At 42.8% G+C, this 24,598-nt stretch overlaps 1 protein-coding gene across 1 annotated transcript in view; it reads left to right on the plus strand.

Moving 5' to 3' along the window:
• The first annotated feature begins 23,657 nt into the window (after positions 1-23,657).
• The window catches only part of NCBP2L (nuclear cap binding protein subunit 2 like), a 43,754-nt gene continuing 42,813 nt past the window's right edge, over positions 23,658-24,598 (plus strand). Inside the window, 1 exon segment of the mRNA XM_055437638.2 lies at positions 23,658-24,123. Within this exon segment, the coding sequence (XP_055293613.2) occupies positions 23,658-24,123 (466 nt within the window).

Genomic DNA, 24,598 nt, shown 5'->3' on the forward strand with positions numbered 1-24,598 from the left:
AGTGTGCCTGGTCCCACCGCGGACGGGTCCCCCTACAGGAGAGACGCCGCCTTCGAGAAGCGGGGTGGGGGTGGGGTGGGGTGCAGAGCGCGTGGCCCCTGCCGGGTGCCCGAGGGCGCTCTGCGCGCCTCGGGGGTAAGCGACACGCGCCTGCACCGAAACTCACAGAAGCATGCTCATCCGCTCTTCGGTTTCTGTCCGTTTCTTCTCCCTTCATTCCTTTCCCCCTTTCCCCTCAATTGCTCTCTCCTATTTCTTCCCTGAACCCCATCTGAGATGGTGTCTGCTCCGGCTTCTCGGAATGCCAGTCCGTTAGTAGTTCTCCCACTTCTGCACGCCCCTCCCCACGCCTTGCTTCTCTTTGCCCTTCTTCCATTCTTTTTCTCATATTTATTTTTCTGTTCCTTTGTCCCTCTTTCTCTCATTTATTTTTCTGTTCTTTTTTCCCTCTTTCTTTACTCCTTTCGGCCCTTTCCTTTCTTTCTTGCCCCCTTTCTTATTCCTTTTTTTCCCTTTCCTGGATTTCCTTATTTATGATTTTTCTCTGCCATTCCTCTTTTACTCCTCTCGGTTTCTTTCTGTCTCCTTTCCTTTCCCTCATTTTATTCCCCCCATGCTCCCCCCACTTCCACACCCCCTCATTCTCCTCAGTTTTGTCTCATCCTCCCCATTTCACTTAGCTTCCCCAATTTTTCCAAACTTGCAGTTTTTTTTTAATTTTTTAAAATTTTATTTATTTGGCTGCACTGTGTCTTAGCTGCTGCATATGGGATTTAGTTTCCTGACCAAGGATTGAACCTGGGTCCCCTGCATCAGGAGCTCAGAGTCTTAATCGCTGGACCACCAAGAAAGTCCCCGAAACTTGTGGTTTTTTGATCCCCACCTACCACCTTAGGTGATCTCTATCCTTATCTTTTGGAGGGGTATGGTGATTGGTTGTTCAAGGACACTGCGGAGTGTCCTGAAACCTTGGCCTGAGGGGTTCTTGGCTCTGAGGAGAAAGTGCCTCTGGAGCCGAGCTGAGGTGAAAGCACAGATTTGTGGAAAGCGGCAAGATTTGTGGAACGCAGGCAGGTATAACCCCAGCCATGGGTGTTTATAAATGTCTCAGGGCTTGGAGACTTGAAATAGTTTGTATACATAGAATTCAGTAATTATTGGTTTCTGAGAAAAATTCAAAATATTCCTTATGTTCGGTTTTCTCTTAAAACTCAAATGGATTTCAGTTTGTCAGCACTTCCCCACCCTTCTTTCAGCTCGCCTTCACAATGCCGTGGCCCTTGCGATAGACCAGTACATACTGCCATCTTGTGTTCACAAAGTGGAACATTTCTTGCCTGAGTCAGATCTTGGCGGAGACGCTAGAGGTGCCCCCTAGTGGGATTCACACTGCGCTGGTCCTGAGAGCACGAGGTAAAAAGAGGCAGATCCTCTAAGCTAAGAGGGCTCGTTGGCCAGGCTGTACATCTGGACACCAGTGAGGGTAGTGCCGCTCCACTTATCTGAGTCTTTGGAGATTGGGCTTTCATAGATTTAACATTCTTTCTGTGTGCCACAAGTATCACCCCCATGATGAGGAGCAAAGGACAGCTAACAAACTCCTGTTTCCAAGGCTCTATAGATCTTACAAGGGGCCCGGCAATTTTCAGAAATGGAAGGAGGACAGTACTCTCCGCTGTAAGACGCAGAAAGCCAAAACCGATCTATATCCCTGCCTCCTGACCGGATCCCAAGATAAGACACAGAAGAAGGGTTGCAAGGTCACTGACCTGGTCAGCAAAGCTGAGGGTATGGTCCCTGTGTTCTCACAGACTGTTGAAGACTGTTTATCTCAAAAAAGCCAGTCGTTTAGATGCATTAATTTCCCTTTTTCTTCTTTATTGTCTTTTTTTTTTAATGTTCTTGGTTAAAAGCCAGAGGAGGTAGTAGAATATGAAATTTCATATGCATTATGTAGACTTATAGCCTACTGAATTGTTTTTTAATTACAGTGTTTATGATTTTCCCTCTTGTTTATAATTATTTTATGGTAAACATTATAACAAAATATATTAGCTTCATAAATGTTTACTTAATTTGTGTTTTGAGAACTGCAGGGGCCTTTTGCTTCTACACTTGCCTGAATCCTTTTATCTTTGTGCATAACCTTGGGACAAGGCCCTGGTGGAAGTATTTCCTTCTTGGCATTTGGCACCATTAAACTCCAGAGTTTGTCCCCTTGACATTTCCCTTGTTGTAGTCCTTGCTAGCAAGCAGTATTGTTAATAATTCAGTACAGCTTTGCATACTATATACAGGCTGATCAAGAGCAAATATAACTTAGAAGAAAATCTAGATAGTTCCGAGATAGAGTTCAGAAAGCTGTTGTGTATTTGCACACAAGTCCAGTGTGTATTGACAAATAGCATGCCTTCCTGAAAAGGTTGACTGGGCAGGGCCTTCTTGGCTCCTCTCTGTGAAGCCTCCCTATGCTCACATATACTGTGTTGGATGGAGAGACTCCCAAGTAGCAAAACGTTCTTATGTAAACCCAGCGAGCAGAAGGGGGCCCACTTACAGACAGGGTGGAGTAGAAAGGGGGAGAAAAGAGATACCTCTTTCTCAGATGGAGTCATCAACAGTCACTCTCTGCTCACCCTGTGCCAAGTATGGGGTGAGTGGGGATTCAGAGGTAAGTAAGACTCAGCCCAAGCACCCAGAGAACTCATGGTCTAGTTGGCAAAACAGTGACATAAACAGACAAAAACAGCACAATCTGGGAATGACGATGGAGGCCTGGTGTGTGTCGGGGGGAGGAGCACTGCTGTGGGAGTGTGGAGGAGGGGTCAGCTCTGGAAGGAGGGAAAGGCACTCTACATGGAGAGAGGAGAGAACAGAGGCCTGGAGGTGACAACAGCGTGTGTGCAGGGGGCTGGGTATGAATTACAAATAAGTTCAGTGTTACCGGAGAATAAGATGTGAAAGATGGAACAGTGAGAGTCAAGGCTAGAAAGAGACTTGGGGACCTAGTATCAGGGAACCTCACATGAAACATGAAGGAAATCCTCCCGCTTCACAAATTTGCTGCATATTTAGCAATTATTAAGCTGAAACTCCAATACTTTGGCCACCTCATGCGACGAGTTGACTCACTGGAAAAGACTCTGATGCTGGGAAGGATTGGGGATGGGAGGAGGAGGGGATGACAGAGAATGAGATGGCTGGATGGCATCACCGACTCGATGGACATGAGTTTGAGTGAACTCCGGGAGTTGGTGATGGACAGGGAGGCCTGGCGTGCTGTGATTCATGGGGTTGCAAAGAGTTGGACACGACTGAGCGACTGAACTGAACTGAACTGAAGAAAAGGAATAGGTATCATTTACTGAGGTCATGCTATGTGCTGGGTACTTTACATGTATTATCTTATTTAATCTTCACAACAATCCTATGAAGTAGGTTATGATTCCAGTAATGAGATGGCCTTGGGAACATTCAAGAAGCTCTCATGTCACATAAGTAATAAGTAGTGGCATTTGGATTTGAACCCACCCCTTTCCAACTTCAAAGCTTATGCCTTTAACCATTAGGTTACTTTTTAGTTATGGTTTATCAAACATTTACAAAGCATAACATCTATTTTAAGAAGATCACATACTCTAAAAAAGTGCAATCAATGATTTACTAACACCCACACACATACATATATATATATATGACTTCCTTTTTTATGTTTAAAAATGTTTATACAATTTTAAAAGGTTTCTTTCCATTTATAGTTATTAATATTGGCTCTACTCCCCATGTTATGCAATACATCCTTGAGGCTATCTTACACCCAACAGTTTGTATCTCCCACTTTCCCACCCCTATATTGCCCCTTCCCTCCACTAAACCACTACACTGTTCTCTATATGTGAGTTTACTTCTTTTTAGTTATATTCACTAGTTTGTTGTATTTTTTTAGATTCCACAAATAAGTGCTATCACATAGTATTTGTCTTTGTCTGACTTATTTCACTTAGCATAATACCCTCCAAGTCCAACCATGTTGCCCCAAATGGTAAAATTTTGTTCCTTTTAATGGCCAAGTAGTATTCTGTTATATATGTATGTATATATTAATACATATATTTATATATATATATATATATATCCCACATCTTCTTTTCCATTCATCTGTTGATGGACACCTGGGTTACTTCCATATCTTGGTGAGTGTAAATAATTGCTGCTGTGAACATTGGGGCACATGTATCTGTTTAAATTAGTGAGATTCTTTCCCAGATATATAACCAGGAGTAGAATTGCTGAATCATATAGTAGTTCTATTTTTAGTTTTTTGAAAAACCTTCATACTGTTTTCCACAGTGGCTGCACAAATTTACATTCCCACCAACAGTGTACAAGGGTTTCCTTTTTTCCATATCCTCGTCAACATTCGTTATTTGTATTCTTATTGATGACAGCCATTCTGACAGGTGTAAGGTGATATCTCATTGTAATTTTGATTTGCATTTCTCTAATAGTTAGTGATGTTGAACATCTTTTCATGTGCCTGTTGGCCTTCTGCATTTCCTCTTTGGAAAAAATGTTTATACAGGTCTTCTGCCCTGACCACTATATTTAAAAACTTTTATTTGTGCTGCAGAGAGCCAGAAAGGAAATTGATTAATCTGGTATAATAATTAATATTATAATAGCTGATTGTTTTTATTATTACCATGTGCTAGATATTTCCAAGTGCTTCCAGAGACCTCACCCGTGCTTTACATAGTATTATCCAGTTTAATTATCACAACAAACCTGTGAGATACTACCATCATATCCACTTAAAAGATGAGAAAACCAAGGCCCTGAGAGGTTATATAGGGTATCTAGAGAATAGCAACTGTCTCTAAGCACTTGCAATCTGTTAATAATTAGGTTCAAGTTAAGACATACAATAGTTTTTAGGCAAGCCTATTTCCCTACCATCAATATTCAGTTTTGTTAAAGTTTCTTAATGGGAGAAAGCAGATTATTCTCCCTGAAACTTTTCACAATTGTTCACAGATTTGCAGACTGCTATAGTTACGGGGTCGCACAGAGTCGGACACAACTGAAGCGACTTAGCAGCAGCAGCATAGTTAGTAAGGGCTTCCCTGGTGGCTCAAAAGTAGAGCATCTGCCTGCAATGTGGGAGACCCGGGTTCGATCCCTGGGTCAGGAAGATCCCCTGGAGAAGGAAATGGCAACCCACTCCAGTATCCTTGCCTGGAGAATCCCATGGACAGAGGAGCCTGGTAGACTACAGTCCATGGGGTCGCAAAGAGTCGGACATGACTGAGCGACTTCACTTTCACTTTCATAGTTAGTAAGGGATTCCCAAATGGCACAGTGGTAAAGAATCTGCCTGCCAGGTCAGGAGATGTGGGTTCAATCCCTGCATCAAGAAGATCTCCTGGAGGAGGAAATGGCAATCTTGTCTGGAAAATCCCATGGACAGAGAAACCCAGGGGGCTGCAGTCCATGGGGCTGCAAAGTGAGTGAGTGAGGTCGCTCAGTCGTGTCCAGCTCTTTGTGACCCCTATCGACTGTAGCCCACCAGGCTCCTCTGTCCATGGGATTTTCCAGCATGAATACTGGAGTGGGTTGCCATTTCCTTCTCAGCAGCAGCAATAGTTAGTAAGGGTTTAAAAGCTTCTAGATCAGGGGTTCTTAACCTTTTTTATGCCAAGGACGCCTTTGACAATAAAACAAAGCCCATGGATCCTTCTGGAGAAGGCAATGGTACCCCACTCCAGTACTCTTGCCTGGAAAATCCCATGGGTGGAGGAGCCTGGTAGGCTGCAGTCCATGGGGTCACTTTTCACTTTCATGCATTGGAGAAGGAAATGGCAACCCACTCCAGTGTTCTTGCCTGGAGAATCCCAGGGACAGGGTAGCCTGGTGGGCTGCCGTCTATGGGGTCACACAGAGTCGGACACGACTGAAGTGACTTAGCAGCAGCAGCAGCAGCATGGATCCCTCTCAGAACAATGTTTTTAGATACACAGAATACAATATGTAGAATTACAAAGGAAATAAAAATTGAAATTGAAATTCATTTATCAAAATATTAAAAATGGTAATTGTCATATAATTATATATGAGTGCTTGTTATTAATGTATATAACGATATGGATGCAGCTCTGATAACCTCGATAACTTCAAAATAATAATGAGTGTAAAAATATTTAAAGACATCTGTAATAACAGTAATGTGACATAAAACTGTGATTCCTACTGGTGACAAAATCACAGTTACTGCTAATACTATAGTGATCTCTTCTCTGCATGTATAAAAGAAGGAAATCTAAATTTCAGGTAGAGATTGGTGAAAATACAGCTGTAATATTTTCCCTTGAAATTCATTTATCCTCTGATTTTTCAAGAGTTCTTGTTCTAGACCAACGACAGTATAATATTAATAACAACAGCAAACATGAATGAGACTTTACTATGTGGAAGGCATGGTGCTAAGGGCTTTACTACCATTTTCCATTTATTCCTCATAGCAAGCCCATGAGGTAGCCTTGCTTTACAGCTCTCAGAGAGATGGAATTAATTTTCCAAGGTTACACAGCTGGCTAGTGGAAGAGAACAAGAGAAATTTATTTTCTTACAATTCTGGAAAATAGGAGTCTGAAATCAAGGTGTTGGCAGGGTTGTTTTCTTCTGAGAACTCTCTCCTTGCCTTGTAGATGGTCGTCTTCTCCCTGTGTCTTCACATGTTCATCCCTCTGTACGTGTCAATGTCCGAATGTCCTCCTTTTATAACGACAGTCATATTGAATTAAAGCTCACCATAATGACTGATGCTGAAGCCCCAATACTTTGACCACCTGATGCAAAGAACTCCTGCTGCTGCTGCCGCTGCTGCTAAGTTGCTTCAGTCATGTCCGACTCTGTGCGACCCCATAGACGGAAGCCCACCAGGCTTCCCCGTCCCTGGGATTCTCCAGGCAAGAATACTGGAGTGGGTTGCCATTTCCTTCTCCAATGCATGAAAGTGAAAAGTGAAAGTGAAGGCGCTCAGTTGTGTTCAACTCTTCGAGACCCCGTGGACTGCAGCCTACCAGGCTCCTCTGCCCATGGGATTTTCCAGGTAAGAGTACTGGAGTGGGGTGCCATTGCCTTCTCCGGATGCAAAGAACTAACTCATTGGAAAAGACCCTGATGCTGGGAAAGATTGAAGGCAAAAGGAGAAGGGGGCAAAAGAGGATGAGATGGTTAGATAGCATCACCAACTCAATGAACATGAGGCTGAGCAAACTCTGGGAAATAGTGAAGGACAGGGGAGCCTGTGCTGCAATATTTGGGGTTGCAAAGAGTCAGACACGACTTAGCAATGAAACAACAGCAACAGCAATAAATAATGACCTTGTTTTAACTTAATTACCTCTTTAAAGATCTCATCCCCAAATATAGTCACATTTTGAGGTATAGACAGGATTTCAAAGTGGATTTTTGAGGGGGAACACAATATCACCACAACAGATCCCAACTAAAAGGATTCAGATTCAGTAGGTCTGGAGTGGGGACCAGGTATCTATAATTTTAAAAGGTCCCTGGGTGATACTTATAGATAGCCAGGTTTGGGTTCCCAGCCACAAAATTTCTTGTCATAGTGCTTGGACACGGTAGATATTCAATAAAAAAACTTGTTGATTGATTATGCAAGAGGAAATAAAATATGAAAATGAGCAACTGGGGGAAATTTTAAACTGCCCTCAGGGATCTTCAGGTTGAAGTTAGACAATTAGAGAAATAATACGTTTTGGTGCTCAGTCACCCAGTCATGTCCAACCCTTTGCGACCCCATGGACTGTAGCCCTCCAGGCTCCTCTGTCCATGGAATTCTCCAGGCAGGAGCACTGGAATGGGTTGCCATTTCCCCCACCAGGGGTTCTTCCCAACCCAAGGATCAAACCCATGTCTCTTATGTCTCCTACATTGGCAGGCGGGTTCTTTACCACTAGCACCATCTGGAAAGCCTAATCATCCCCATAGAGCTCAAAAAATGGTAATAATTATAATAATTTAAAAAATAGTAGCAGTTGTAATTAATAGTAGTAGTAGCAGTAGTATAAGGCCCAGAACGTAAGAATTTATTTTCTAGATCTTCTTAGTACTCGGGGCTCAGTCATGTCTGATTCTTTGTGGCCCCATAGACTGTAACCTACCAGGCTCCTCTGTCCATGGAATTCTCCAGGCAATACTGGCGTGGGTAGCCATGCCCTCCACCAGGGTATCTTCCTGACCCAGGGATTGAACCCACAAGACACGTAGGTTCAAAGCGGATTCTTTGCCACTGAGCCACCTGGAAGCCACAGATCTTCTTTAAATACTGATTTATTTTACTACAGTTTGGTTTTCCATCCTTCTATCACAAGTAGGATTTACTCTATTTAAAACTGACACATTTTTCTCTTGATTAAATTTGAAATATATATCCCCTCTGGAAGGATTCCAACTAAGCTGGTGACAGGGGTTACTTCTAAGGAGGATGTGGAATTAGGTGTGAGGGGAAAGGAGTGAAGGAGAGGGACTTTCTAGCATTATCATTTGCCAAAAATCAGTATGTTTTACTAATATAAATTCAAGATTTTTTAAAATATAAAAGCAATACAAGGACTTTCCTGGTGGCTCAGTGGATAAGAATCCATCTGCCAATGCAGGGGACACAGGTTTGATCCCTGGTCTGGGAAGATTCTACATGCCATAGACCAACTAAGCCCGTGAGCCACAACTACTGAACCTGCTTGCTATAGAGCCCATGCTTTGCAGTAAGAGAAGCCACCACAATGAGAAGCCTATGCGCTACAGTGAAGAGTAGCCCCCACTCAACACAACTAGAAAAAGCCCATGAAAAGCAACAAAGACCTAGTATAGCCAAAAAAAGAAAAAGTAATACAAGATTATTTTAGAAAATTGCTATTGCAGGATGGTATGAAGAAGCCTCAAAATTCACCCACAATTTAGCTGGCCAAGAGCAACTTTTATCTCAACCTCTATCTTTATAGAACTGTTTCATGGTGGTCATGTATTATTGCAATGCAGGAGACCTGGGTTTGATCCCTGGGTCGGGAAGATCCGCTGGAGAAGGAAATGGCAACCCACTCCAGTATTCTTGCCTGGAGATTTCCATGGACAGAGGAGCCTGGCAAACTATAGTCCGTGTGTGTGTGCTAAGTCACTTCAGTCGTGTCTGACTTTGCGATGCTATGGACCATAGCCCACCTGGGATACCCAGTAAAGGGATAATCTCTGGTTTTCTGATCAGTAAAGCCCCTGAATACAGCTGATAGAAGTCAATCAAAAGCTTTTCTCCTCTTTCTTGGGCACTTATACTGTCTGGATCAGAGAGTATATAGGCCACAAGTATGGTCCTCAGTCCAATCCCATCTTCCCACAAGAGCCAGGTCTTCCTTCCTCACTAGCAGTTGATGATCAGTTTCTACCCCCCACCCCCAGTTTCACTAGCTAGTGCAACTCTTAGTGTTCTTGCAGAGCTTCATGGATATTGTACCTCAGGGCTTCCCTGGTGACTCAGATGGTAAACAATCTGCCTGCAATGCAGGAGACTCGGGTTCAATCCCTTGGTCAGGAAGATCCCCTGGAGGAGAGCATGGCTACCCATGCCAGTATTCTTGCCTGGAGAATTCCATGGACAAAGGATCCTGGTAGGCTACAGTCTATGGGGTTGCAAAGAGTTGGACACGACTGAGCGACTAACACTTTCACTTTCATGGGTATTGTAATAGGCATTTGTAAATGGTGCACATGCAGACATTGCCAGCTTGCTGCCCTATTAACCCAGAGTTCCCCTGTTTATTATATAATCAATCTTCTTGCTAAACACTTCAGTGAGAAGGCACACAAGTCGTTTGCTTTTTCCATGGTTCTTTGTTATTAGCTTTCCACTTCTCTCCATCCTGGGGATCCTGTTTTCACTAGTCCTTTCATTTAACACAATACAGTTGTCTTCTCCCTCTTCGTAAGGAAAAACTGTGTGGTACTTTCCTGAAGCTTTGATCTCCTCTTGAAAGAAGGAGGTAAGGGCAGAAGGAAGCCAACTGAACCTGGAAGCTGGCTGTCAGGGTGTGGGGGTGAGGAAGATGGGGGGCCAGGATGATGTATTCTGTCTTCTCTGAACTGAGAATCCAGGCGAATTACAGACATCAAGGCAAAGGGGGGTAACCACCTTGCAGAGATAACTTGTAAGGTTTCTATATTGTTTGTAGATCCCAAGCTACTGATTAGGGGCCCCTAACTTAATATAGTAGAAAAATGGTTTGTGTTGTTGTTGTTGCTGTCTGTTAATATCTTTCCCAAGGTGAATCTCCCTTCCTGCACTAGCTTTTTAAATCTTGATGCTGTGCACTCAGATTGATCTATTTACCCTACTTTCCACTCCTTGGAGCATTCTCATTTACCTTTCAGCCACCTCTGGAATTCTGGACTCGGTTTATCTAGCCCTTTGTCACTGCTCTATATGTTGATATTCAGGAAGCCTCCAACCTGTACACAGGCTAGGATCTCAAAGTTCACTCTGAAGTCAATTGTTTGGAAGGTGACATGCATTTTTCCATAGGAGAAAAAAATTGTTATAAACGGTAGTTATATTTCCAGATCAGACCATAAAAGATTTTTTAAATTTTAATGTACTAGAACTGTGGGCCATTTGGAATGAAAAAGTAGAAAATCTTCCTAATTCAGCAAAAACAGGAAGATAGTCCAAGGGAATAAGAAATTCTTTAGTGTGACTGCTGGCTGGCACTAGAATCAAGGAGGTTGAACTAGATGAGGAAAATGGAGAATTCACTCCATTTTGGAGGCTCTCAAGGGGACTTTTGGGGACTTGGGAAGGCTACACTAGTTCTTTATTATTTCTAACTTCAAAACTGATGGCTTTCAGTAATAATGACTGCAATGTACTGAGCATCTACTGTGTGACAGACATTGTGGTAGACAATTTCCATATTTCTCTCATTTCACCCTCACAACAGCATGCGTGGGTGCTAAGTCGCTTCAGTTGTGTCCGACTCTTTGCCACCCTATAGACTGTAGCCCGCCAGGCCCCTCTGTCCATGGGATTCTCCAGGCAGGAATACTGGAGTGGGTTGCCATGCCCTCCTCCAGGGGATCTTCCAGACCCAAGGACCAAACCCAAATATCTTACATCTCCTGCTTTGTCAGGCAGTTTCTTTACCACTAGCGCCACCTGGGAAGCCTCCTCACAATAGCACTATGAGGCACATGCAGATGAGGGAACTGAAGCTCAGAAAGGTCCATAAGCTTGACAAAGGTCATTCACACAGTATAATGAGAAACCAAGTCAGTGGTTTCCCACCCCACAAACTCATGCTTTACAATATGTTACCTGGCCACTCTTTTCTTTTCCTTATCTGGGTATATCATGAGCACTAAGGCTACCAGCAATAGAGTTGCTTCTTAGCTTACAATGTAAACAAGGGTCAGAGAAATCAAGAGAGGTGGAGGGAGGGAGAAAAGGAAGGAGGAGGGGAGAGAGTTTTGCTAGGTAAAAGTTCACCTAAGAAACCAGTGCTTCTAACTGTACTGTGCATACAAATCACCTGACACTTGTTAAAATGATTATTCAGCAGGTCTGGGTTGGGGCCTGAGCTCCTGCATTCCTAACAAGCTCCCAGGTGATGATGCTACCCTTGGTCCATGGGCAACACTTTGAATTGCAAGGCCACACAGAGCCAATGATAAGCAAGCAAATATATTCAGTTCAGTTCAGTTCAGTTCAGTCGCTCAGTCGTGTCCGACTCTCCGCGACCCCATGAATCACAGCACACCAGCCTCCCTGTCCATCACCAACTCCCGGAGTTCACTCAAACTCATGTCCATCGAGTCGGTGATGCCATCCAGCCATCTCATTCTCTGTCGTCCCCTTCTCCTCCCGCCCCCAACCTTTCCCAGCATCAGTCTTTTCCAGTGAGTCAACTCATTGCATGAGGTGGCCAAAGTACTGGAGTTTCAGCTTTAGCATCAGTCCTTCCAATGAACACCCAGGATTGATCTCCTTTAGAATGGACTGGTTGGATCTCCTTGCAGTCCAAGGGTCTCTCAAGAGTCTTCTCTGGCACCACAGTTCAAAAGCATCAATTCTTCGGCGATCAGCTTTCTTCACAGTCCAACTCTCACATCCATACATGACCACTGGAAAAACCATAGCCTTGACTAGATGGACCTTGGTTGGCAAAGTAATGTCTCTGGTTTTTAATATACTATCTAGGTTGGTCATAATTTTCCTTCCAAGGAGTAAGCATCTTTTAATTTCATGGCTGCAATCAGCATCTGCAGTGATTTTGGAGCCCAAAAAAATAAAGTCTGACACTGTCTCCACTGTTTTTCCATCTATTTCCCATGAAGTGATGGGACCAGATGCCATGAACTTTGTTTTCTGAATGTTGAGCTTCAAGCCAATCTTTTCACTCTCCTCTTTCACTTTCATCAAGAGGCTTTTGAGTTCCTCTTCACTTTCTGCCATAAGGGTGGTGTCATCTGCATATCTGAGTTTATTGATATTTCTCCCAGCAATCTTGATTCCAGCTTGTGCTTCTTCCAGCCCAGCGTTCCTCATGATGTACTTCTGCATATAAGTTAAATAAGCAAGGTGACAATATACAGCCTTGACGTACTCCTTTTCCTATTTGGAACCAGTCTGTTGTTCCATGTCCAGTTCTGACTGTTGCTTCCTGACCTGCATACAGGTTTCTCAAGAGGCAGGTCAGGCGGTCTGGGATTCCCATCTCTTTCAGAATGTTCCACAGTTTATTGTGATCCACACAGTCAAAGGCTTTGGCATAGTCAGTGAAGCAGAAATAGATGTTTTTCTGGAACTCTCTTTCTTTCTCCATGATCCAGCGGATGTTGGCAATTTGATCTTTGGTGCCTCTGCCTTTTCTAAAACCTGCTTGAACATCTAGGAGTTCACGGTTCACATATTGCTGAAGCCTGGCTTGGAGAATTTTGAGCATGACTTTACTAGCGTGTGAGATGAGTGCAAGTGTGCGGTAGTTTGAGCATTCTTTGGCATTGCCTTTCTTTGGGATTGGAATGAAGACTGACCTTTTCCAGTCCTGTGGCCACTGCTGAGTTTTCCAGATTTGCTGGCATATTGAGTGCAGCCCTTTCACAGCTTCATCTTTCAGGATTATAAATAGCTCAACTGGAATTCCATCACCTCCACTAGCTTTGTTTGTAGTGATGCTTTCTAAGACCCACTTGACTTCACATTCCAAGATGTCTGGTTCTAGGTCAGTGATCACATTATTGTCACTATCTTGGTCTTGAAGATCTTTTTTGTACAGTTCTTCTGTGTATTCTTGCCACCTCTTCTTAATATCTTCTGCTTCTGTTAGGTCCATACCATTTCTGTCCTTTATCGAGCCCATCTTTGCATGAAATGTTCTCTTGGAATCTCTAATTTTCTTGAAGAGATCTCTTGTTTTTCCTGTTCTGTTGTTTTCCTCTATTTCTTTGCATTGATCACTGAGGAAGGCTTTCTTATCTCTCCTTGCTATTCTTTGGAACTCTGCATTCAGATGCTTATATCTTTCCTTTTCTCCTTTGCTTTTCGCTTCTTTTCTTTTCACAGCTATTTGTAAGGCCTCCTCAGACAGCCATTTTGCTTTTTTGCATTTCTTTTCCATGGGGATGGTCTTGGTCCCTGTCTCCTGTAGAATGTCACGAACCTCTGTCCAGAGTTCATCAGGCACTCTATCTATTAGATCTAGTCCCTTAAATCTATTTCTCACTTCCACTGTATAATCATAAGGGATTTGATTTAGGTCATATCTGAATGGTCTAGTGGTTTTCCCTACTTTCTTCAATTTAAGTCTGAATTTGGCAATAAGGAGTTCATGATCTGAGCCACAGTCAGCTCCTGGTCTTGTTTTTGCTAACTGTATACAGCTTCTCCATCTTTGGCTGCAAAGAACATAATCAATCTGATTTCGGTGTTGACCATCTGGTGATGTCCATGTGTAGAGTCTTCTCTTGTGTTGTTGGAAGAGGGTGTTTGCTATGACCAGTGCGTTCTCTTGACAAAACTCTATTAGCCTTTGCCCTGCTTCATTCCGTGCTCCAAGGCCAAATTTGCCTGTTACTCCAGGTGTTTCTTGACTTCCTACTTTTGCATTCCAGTCCCCTATAATGAAAAGGACATCTTTTTTGGGTGTTAGTTCTAAAAGGTCTCGTAGGTCTTCAGAGAACCGTTCAACTTCAGCTTCTTCAGCGTTACTGTTTGGGGCACAGGCCTGGATTACTGTAATATTGAATGGTTTGCCTTAGAAACGAACAGAAATCATTCTGTCATTTTTAAGACTGCATCCAAGTACTGCATTTCGGACTCTTTTGTTGACCATGATGGCTACTCCATTTCTTCTAAGGGATTCCTGCCCACAGTAGTAGATATAATGGTCATCTGAGTTAAAATTCACCCATTCCAGTCCATTTTAGTTCACTGATTCCTAGAATGTTTATGTTCACCCTTGCCATCTCCTGTTTGACCACTTCCAATTTGCCTTGATTCATGGACCTAACATTCCAGGTTCCTATGCAATATTGCTCTTTACAGCACCGGACCTTGCTTCTATCACCAGTCACATCCACAACTGGGTATTGGTTTTGCTTTTGCTCCATCCCTTCATTCCTTCTAGAGTTATTTCTCCACTGATCTCCAGTAGCATACTGGGCATCTACAGGGGAATTCCTCATTCAGTAGCCTATCATTTTGCCCTTTGATACTGTTCATGGGGTTCTCAAGGCAAGTATACTGAAGTGGTTTGCCATTCCCTTCTCCAGTGGACCACATTTGGCTGTGGTCCATGTGATCAGATCGACTAGTTTCCTGTGATTATGATTTCAGTGTGTCTGCCCTCTGATGCCCCCTCGCAATACCTACCATCTTATTTGGGTTTCTCTTACCTTGGGCGTAGGATATCTCTTCACAGCTGCTCCAAGAAAGCTCAGCCGCTGCACCTTACCTTGGACGAGGGGTATCTCCTCAAGGCCGCCCCTCCTGACCTTGAACGTGGAGTAGCTCCTCCTGGCCCTCCTGCGCCCGCGCAGCCACCGCCTATTGGACGTGGGGTAGCTCCTCTCGGCCGCGCCTCTTTGCGTGGTCGGTTGTGCCCCGGCGTCTCTCGCGTCTGCGCCGCCCTGGCAGCGCAGACGCGAGAGACGCCGGAGAGAGCAAACATATTAAGCATCATTAATTCCTTGTTACTAATTTAATCGAGATCCGCTTCTATACTAAACACTTATTATTCTCTTTTCTCCTGTAGGCTGTCGTTGGTCATTGTCTCTGCTTTGGGTCTGCCTGTCTGTTTCAACTTACGCTCGACTGCTTTTTAAAATACAAGTGTTAAAGACATATGAGCATCTTATACTACTTGGAGCCCTAAGCAGCCTCTATCAAGCATTCCTTTCTCTTGGCCCAAGCCATATCTCTGGCCATGAGGCCCAGACCTCAGCAGCTACTCTCAGCTTTCTCTCTCCTGCTAGGAACAGTCTTATAAGGGTGAGGCATGTAACCCTGCTGTCCCAGCTCTTTCTAATTTACTTCCTCAGAGCTACTGCCTTCATCTGGAGCAGGAAACATCATGACTTTTTGAAGAGTCCAAATCTTTATTTCTTCCGCATAGTTGAAATAATACCAAGCATTAATTTAAGGCAGCCATTCAAAAAGTTCTTTGCAGAGTACTCCTGCTAATTCCAGAAGACTAGTAAAATTTGTTTCCTGGAAGATTATTTGATTTATCTTGCCACCTTCTTTCCTCCCTCCCCTTAGGATTTGATGGTGATCATTTTGAGCCATTCTTCAAGTTTTTCTTCTATTTTTAGATGCTCTGACTCATTCTTCCCCAATAGCAGGAGGCAGGGAGGGCCTTCTATTCTAGCCAAGCTCTACTTTATAAAGTAGGAAATAGTCTCTCACAATGTCTACAAATCAACTTGATGATCTGTGGCCCGAAATAACTCCACTGCTTTTCCATCTTCTCTCTCCAACTGTGGCCTTTCTGACTCCCTTTTCAGGTAGGTATTCATCCAATCTGCACTTGAATAAACTAGGTAGGTTCACATTTCATTATTGGATAAATGAAAAACCATGCATAAAAAAGATTTGCAATCTTCTCCTTGTAACTTCTATCCATTAATCTTACTTTGACCATAGGGAGCAGAAATAACCCTTCAAATGTATCATGACATTAGCCATATTCTCCTGTAAAGGTTAACTATCTCTTTGCTAGACTAAATATGCCCAGTTGCTAATCAATTCACTATAGTTTATAAATGCTCATGTTAAAATAAGGCACCTAGGAGTGGGTGTACTGCTCCAGGTGTGGTTTGAACTGAGCTGAGTACATTAGGACTGTTCCTTCTTGTGATCTTCTAACGCGATTTTACTATTGTGTTGGCTTTAAAAAGTCACTTCTTCACATTTGTTGAGTACCTCCTTTAGGTCAGATACTTGATATCTACTAAGCAACTTGTCCAAAAGCCTCTTGATGAAAGTGAAAGAGGAGAGTGAAAAGATTGGCTTGAAGCTCAACACTCAGAAAACAAAGATCATGGCATCTGGTCCCATTACTTCATGGGAAATAGATGGAAAAACAGTGGAAAAAGTGTCAGACTTTATTTTTTTGGGCTCCAAAATCACTGCGGATGCTGATTGCAGCCAGGAAATTAAAAGATGCTTACTCCTTGGAAAGAAAGTTATGACCAACCTAGATAGTATATTAAAAAACAGAGACATTACTTTGCCAACCAAGGTCCATCTAGTCAAGGCTATGGTTTTTCCAGTGGTCATGTATGGATGTGAGAGTTGGACTGTGAAGAAAGCTGATCGCCGAAGAATTGATGCTTCTGAACTGTGGTGCCGGAGAAGACTCTTGAGAGTCCCTTGGACTGCAAGGAGATCCAACCAGTCCATTCTAAAGGAGATCAATCCTGGGTGTTCATTGGAAGGACTGATGCTAAAGCTGAAACTCCAATACTTTGGCCACCTCATGTGACGAGTTGACTCACTGGAAAAGACTCTGATGCTGGGAAGGATTGGGGGCGGGAGGAGAAGGGGACGACAGAGAATGAGATGGCTGGATGGCATCACTGACTCGATAGACGTGAGTTTGAGTGAACTCTGGGAGTTGGTGATGGACAGGGAGGCTGGTGTGCTGTGATTCATGGGGTCGCGGAGAGTCGGACACGACTGAGCGACTGAACTGAACTGAACTGAAGCAACTTGTCCAGAGTTTCAGTGGCAGAGGTTCTCTGTTCTCTCTTACCCCATGGGTCCAGGAGATGGTATAGATATCTTCTTTCCAGCCTTCTTCCTCATATCCATTGCCCTCCAGGTCTCTCACTTATTGAGGATCTCGGCATCTCACTTATAGTCTCCCCAACTCTGGCCCTTATCCTGAATGACTTTAATGTCCTTGTAAATGACCCATGTCCAAGTTTCATCCTTTCAATTTCCTGCCCTCACTCCACCCTGCCACAGAATTGCATCTCTACATGTCTTACCTCCTTTCTTCTTACCTTGCAGGAACTGCTTATGATTTGGAGCCTATTCTCTCCCACATCCTTGACCTCTCTTCAGTTATCACCTCACTCGTCTGTATCTTCGACCACTCTTTGTCTTTTTACTGGCTGTTTCCCCATCAGCATTTAGATATGTACGACTTTCTCCTATTACAAAAGAAACAAACATGGACCTAGACATTATCACACTAAGTGAAGAAAGTCAGAGAGAGAAAGACAAAAATCATATGATATCACAAATATATGGAATCTAAAAAATTGATACAAATGAATTATTTACAAAACAGAAACAGACTCACAGACATTGAAAACAAACTTATAGTTGCCAAAAGGGAAAGGGGGGGAGGGATAAACGAAGAGTTTGGGATTCATAGATACAAACTACTATATAGAAAATAGATAAGCAACAAGATCCTACTGTATAGCGCAGAGAACTATATAGTCAATATCTTGTAATAAACTATAATGGAAAAGAATCTTAAAAAGAATATACATATATATGTATGTGTACATTCATATGGGCTTCTCTGGTGGTTCAGACAGTAAAGAATCCACCTGCAATGCAGGAGACCTAGGTTCAATCCCTGGGTTGGGAAGATCCCCTGGAGGAGGTTATGGCAACCCACTCCAGTTTCTTGCCTGGAGCATTCCATGGACAGAGGAGCCTGGTGGGCTACAGTACATGGTGTCTCAAAGAGTTGGACATGACTGAGCAACCAACACAACAACAACAACAATACATACGTATATATACATCCATACATATATATATGTCAGTATGCCTGTATATACGTATGTGTCTGTATATATATATATATATATATATACCCGAATCATGTCGTTGTATACCAGAAACTAATACAACATTGTAAATCAGTTATCCTTCAATTTAAATAAAAAAGAAGCAAACTCTCCTTTGGCTCTATCTTTAACTGGTGCTCACTCTATTTCTTTCCACCCACTATCACAGATGCCTTTCAAAAGAATAGTCTACACTCATTATCTCCATTTCCTTACCTCCCATTCAAAAGCCAGCCCTGCCTCCCTCCACATCCCACGTCCCACCCCCGCCACCCCCCCAATCTGGCTTTTCTGATTCCAGAACACCACTGTTACTGCCCTTGTTAAGGAAACTAATAACATCCTGATTGCCAAATCCAATGAACAGTTTTAAGTCTTTGTTTTAACAGACCTCTCTTTTACGGGACATCTTGCTGCTGCATTTAATATCTCACTCTCACTCCACTTCTGTCCTCATGCCTCTCTTGAAAGTGTCTACTCCTTGGCTTTGGTGATGCTGCTCCTCTCCTGATTCTCCTCATTCTTCCCTAGTTACTCCTTTATATGTTTTTTGTGGACTCTACCTCTGCCACCCTTTAAATGCTGGTCTTTCCCTGCATTTTTCTGATTCTATACCTGTCCCCAAACTGTAGAAAATTCTTCAAGAGATGGGAATACCACACCACCTGACCTGCCTCCTGAGAAATCTGTATGCAGGTCAAGAAACAACAGTTAGAACTGGACATGGAACAACAGACTGGTTCCTAATCGGGAAAAGAGTACGTCAAGGCTGTATATTGTTGCTGCTGCTGCTGCTGCTAAGTCACTTCAGTCGTGTCCGACTCTGTGTGACCCCATAGATGGCAGCCCACCAGGCTCCCCCTGCTTATTTAACTTAAATGCAGAGTACATCATGTGAAATGCCGGGCTGGAAGAAGCACAAGCTGGAATCAAGATTGCTGGGAGAAATATCAATAACCTCAGATATGCAGATGACACCACCCTTATGGCAGAAAGTGAAGAAGAACTAAAGAGCCTCTTGATGAAAGTGAAAGAGGAGAGTGAAAAAGTTGGCTTAAAACTCAACATTCAGAAAACTAAGATCATGGCATCCGGTCCCATCACTTCATGGCAAATAGGTGGGGAAACAATGGAAACAGTGACAGACTTTATTTTCTTGAACTCCAGAATCACTGCAGATGGTGACTGCAGCCATGAAATTAAAAGACATTTGCTCCTTAGAAGAAAAGCTATGACCAACCTAGACAGCATATTAAAAAGCAGAGACTTTACTTTGCCAACAAAGGTCCATCTAGTCAAGGCTATGGTTTTTCCAGTAGTCATGTATGGATGTGAGAGTTGGACTGTGAAGAAAGTTGAGCACAGATGAATTGATGCTTTTGAACTGTGGTGTTGGAGAAGACTCTTGAGAGTCCCTTGGACCGCAAGGAGATCCAACCAGTCCAACCTAAAGAAAATCAGCCCTGAATATTCATTGGAAGGACTAATGCTGAAGCTGAAACTCCAACACTTTGGCCACCTGATGTGAAGAACTGACTTATAGGAAAAGACCCTGATGCTAGGAAAGATTGAGGGCAGGAGGAGAAGGGGACGACAGAGGATGAGATGATTGGATGACATCACTTACTCGATGGACATGATTTTGAGCAAGCCCCGGAAGTTGGTGTACTGGACAGGAAAGCCTGGTGTACTGCAGTTCATGGGGTCTCAAAGAGTCAGACACGACTGAGAGACTGAACTGCACTGAACAGTGTTTTAAGGACTGTGAAAAGTGAAAATGTAAGTTGCTCAGTCATATCCAACTCTTTACAACTCCATGGACTGTAGCCTGCCAGGCTCCTCTGTCCATATGATTCTCCAGGCAAGCATACTGGAGTGGGTATCCATTCCCTCCTCCAGGGGATCTTCCTGACACATGGATCAAACCTGGATCTCCTATGTCTCTGGCATTGGCAAGTAGATTTTTACCTGTCTGCGCCACCAGGGAAGCCCCTTTAAGCTCTATGATAGGTGTTTTCCCCTATGACATTGTCACAGCACTTGCTTCAAGGTTCATGTTTTGATCCCCAGTTTATAGATGAGGAAACTTAAATCACTATGGTTAGCTACTTTACTGAGGGTAGCATTGATAATAACTGGTGAAGCTTAGGTTTGAACTGAGGTCTTTTGACTTCAAAATTTATGCTTGATTCATAACACTACAAGAGTCAGCCTGAAATCAGGAGATGCAGGTTTGATCCCTGGGTCAAGAAGATCCCCTCGAGAAGGAAATGCCTGCCCATTCCAGTATTCTTGCCCTGAAAATTCCATGGACAGAGGAGCCTGGTGGTCTATAGTCCATGGGGTCGCAAAGAGTAGGACACAACTGAGCAACTGAAACTTTCACTGTTTTTTCTACTTTTCACAGCACTACACTGGTTAAAAGGGGTGTCTCCACTGCTGACTGCCAGGCAAAGTATTCTCCAAGGTTAACTTGAATTCTTAGTGCTAGTACCTAGTGCTCACTGTTCCCCAAGGCAGCCATTCCATCTTTGGACATCCATATTCTGACCATTTTAAAAGCTCTTGTTTGTAGGAAGCCAAAATTATAAATGAGCTGAATAAGACACAGCCAGGAATAGAGATTTTTGGCTCACTCCTACAACTTCCCTTCATGTATAATACCAAATCATTCATTTGTTCAACTAGTTACAGGCTTGTCGCAACAAACAGCTGGGGGCACCCAGCCTATATTTTGCTATCTCATCAACAAGGAAAATATGGGAAACTTTGCCTAATGCCTGGATGAATTGCAGTCCACTATGGATATCACACGGAGAAGGCAATGGCAAGCCACTCCAGTGTTATTGCCTGGAGAATCCCAGGGATGGAGGAGCCTGATAGGCTGCAGTCCGTGGGGTTGCTAAGGGTCGGACACAACTGAGAGACTTCACTTTCACTTTTCACTTTCACACATTGGAGAAGGAAATGGCAACCCACTCCAGTGTTCTTGCCTGGAGAATCCCAGGGACGGGGGAGCCTGGTGGGCTTCCGTCTATGGGGTCACACAGAGTCGGACACGACTGAAGTGACTCAGCAGCAGCAGCAGCAGCATAGATATCACATTCTCTGATCGGCCAATCTAGTAACCAGATCCAAAAAAAAAAAAAAAAAGGAAATGAAGTCTGGGAGGGATATTTGTTTTTAAAAGGGTCAATTTGTCAATGACTCAAAGTAATGAGTTTCCAGGAGAGTTTCCAGAGTTTCAAACGTCACTGAAAGGCTGTCAGGAAGAAGATTTGGGGGCAGTGGGCTTCCTGCTGCTGCTGCTACTGCTGCTACTGCTCTTCAAATGACATCTAAATAAGCAGGGTCCCCCATTTTTATTGCTTTGAATGGTACAGCACTGTTGTTTGCACCTCGTTTTATTTAGGCTCCCATTTCAGTTTTTTATGCTTTTATATTTCTTTGAGTTCTACCCTTGCACAGTTTCTTCTGTCTGGCTTGTTCCCTAAATTTCTACATTCTCCCCTCCCCCAAAACACACTCATACACATGCACACACCCTCCTTGTCATTTGAGAATCGGTGTATCCAACCCTCCCTCTGGACACCGTCTCTGGTGCTTCCAAACTGAATAACTGTTCCTCCTCCTGTGTGATGTAGTGGAAAGTGCACACAATGTCTATCACAAAGTCGATGCCCAATAAACGTTAGTTTCATTCTCTCTTTCCCCATGTATATCATTAAAACAGTATGGATCACACCATATTGTATTCTCTTGTTTACTTGTTCCCTGCATCAGTCAATTCTGAACTCATGTGTTCTTTCATTGAAGAGGTATTTATTGCATGTTTACTGTGTGTGCGAGTCATTGTTCACGCTAGGTGCTGGGGATACAATAATTTCTGAAAATCATACTTACATTGTCTTTTTCATTTTTGCATTCATAGCACTTTGCATAGTGCCTGGCAAATAAAGATTGGTCATTGTCGGTTTGGTAAGAGAATGCATTTCCTCAGAAGAGTTTCTCCAAGTGTGGTCCTTAGACCACTTGCATCTAGATCACTGAAGGGCTCAGGTTACATGTTAAATGTCAGTCCTTGTTTTAGATCAACTGAGTCAGAATCTCTTAAGAGTGGACTTCAGGAAGCTGCATTTCAGTCTAGTCTGCAGATATTTCTTTCCCACTAAAATTTGGGAACCACTGCAAAATAGGAGTCAGGGGAGGGGGGAGAACTAGTGCATATTTTTGAAAAGTGTAGCTAAAACCAGGTGAATCATGTTTAATGCCTCCGACTACAGTAAGAACATTTAGTAAAGGGGAAAAAAGGCATTTGTTAAAATTATCTGGGAAAGGTTTTTAAATAGACTTGGAATATTCAATTAATTATATTAAAGTTCTAAAGTCTAAGATAATAAGTGAAATTATTGCTAATAAAATCTAAGATGCCAGAGAGTTTTCATTTTTATATAACTACTTGTATACTGAGGGCTTCCCTGATAGCTCAGTTGGTAAAGAATCCACCTGCAATGTGGGAGACCTGGGTTCAATCCCTGGGTTGGGAAGATCCCCTGGAGAAGGGAAAGGCTACCCACTCCAGTATTCTGGCCTGGAGAATTCCATGAACTGTATAGTCCATGGGGTCTTAAAGAGTCAGATACGATTGGGTGACTTTCCCTTTCCCTTTTCACTTCACTTGTGTACTTGACAATATATAGAGATTTTGCCTAATTCAACAGTATAATATAGTGATTGCCATATTATAAGCCTGAATCACAAATTTGTTATTTTAAATTATGAGAGTATGTTGCAACTATATTGGTGCTTTGGCCCCTGGTTAGGTATGTTTTATCTGATGCCTAGTCCTTGATCAGGAATGGTGGTAGTGTTCATTCTCCGTGAAAATTTGATTCATTTTACCATTTTATGCTGTATTTTCCCAGAGGGTACTGTTATTAAATGTGTTCTTTGGTAATAGATGAGGTATGTACAACATCTGAGTCAACCTGAGGCAGCATAACTTCCCTTTCAGGAAGAATTGCAAAACTGGATTTTATGACCATGTTCCTAGGGCTTGGAACTTACCATTTTTGGTTTGCCTTGATGTGATTTTCACAGTCAAGAGCTGAGGTTGTCTATGCCTCTGGATGCAAACCCCAAGTACACACAAGTTTGTATTTCAGTTTCCCTCCTTGTAACTTTACTTTCTTTAAAATTTAATTTAGGGCTTCTTTGGCGGTGTCTTTACTGCTAAGCTGGATCAGGAACCGCCCTCATGGTGCCCATAAGGTGGCATGTCCAATGACCTAAGCATTCTGTGCAATGACTCCTCCCTGGAGCTGAGTGAATACTGGGACCAGAAGTTTAGTGGTGACAACGATGAGCAAGAAAGATTACTGATGGAAAGCTCCACACTTTATGTGGGGAATCTTTCCTTTTATACAACCAAAGAGCAAATATATGAGCTCTTTAGTAGATGCGGTAACATCAAGAATGTTTACATGGGCCTGGATAAAATAAAGAAAATGGCCTGTGGTTTCTGTTTCATAGAATACTTTAACAGAGCTGAGGCCAAAAATGCCATGCAATTCCTAAATGGCCCCAGCCTAGATGACTGTATTATCTGCATAGATTTGGATCTAGGCTTTAGAGAGCGCAGATAATACGGCCATGGTTGATCTGGGGGCCAGTTAAGAGATGAGTTTCATGAAGACGTCAGTGTTGATAGAGGAGGTTTTGGAAAACAGGCTCAGGTCCCTGGTAGGAGAGGAATCCACTCAAAAAGTCTTTGTTAAAGAACAATGCCAGGCCAGCAAATAGCCCATTTCATAACAAATTTAAATTACTTTCTTTGCTGGGCAGAAGCCCTATTGATGTCTTTTTCTCTCTGAAATGATAATAAATGGTGCAAACAAAAGTAGTCTCTTGTTCTTATCCTAATTTTGAGACTTGCTGTCAGGTTACCAGTTTGATCATCAGGTGGTCAAAAGTGAAATGTCCTTCAGGAATAAATTAGCTATGTGAGATATGAGTCATGAAAAGTACAGCTTCCCATTTAGGAAGATTTCAGCTGGATTTTATGACCATGTTCCCAGAACCTGAAATGATCATTTTGTAGACTTTGCATAAAATAAAGTCAAATAATTGTAAACAATTTAAAAAGCCATTAAAGGAATATAAGCACATTATTATAAAGTATTAAAAAAATTCAGAAGAGACTATAAGGAAAGCAAAA

The sequence above is a fragment of the Moschus berezovskii genome, chromosome X (assembly GCF_049115385.1).
Source record: "Moschus berezovskii isolate FMDL1 chromosome X, NW_MosBer_1.0, whole genome shotgun sequence".
NCBI lineage: Eukaryota > Metazoa > Chordata > Mammalia > Artiodactyla > Moschidae > Moschus > Moschus berezovskii.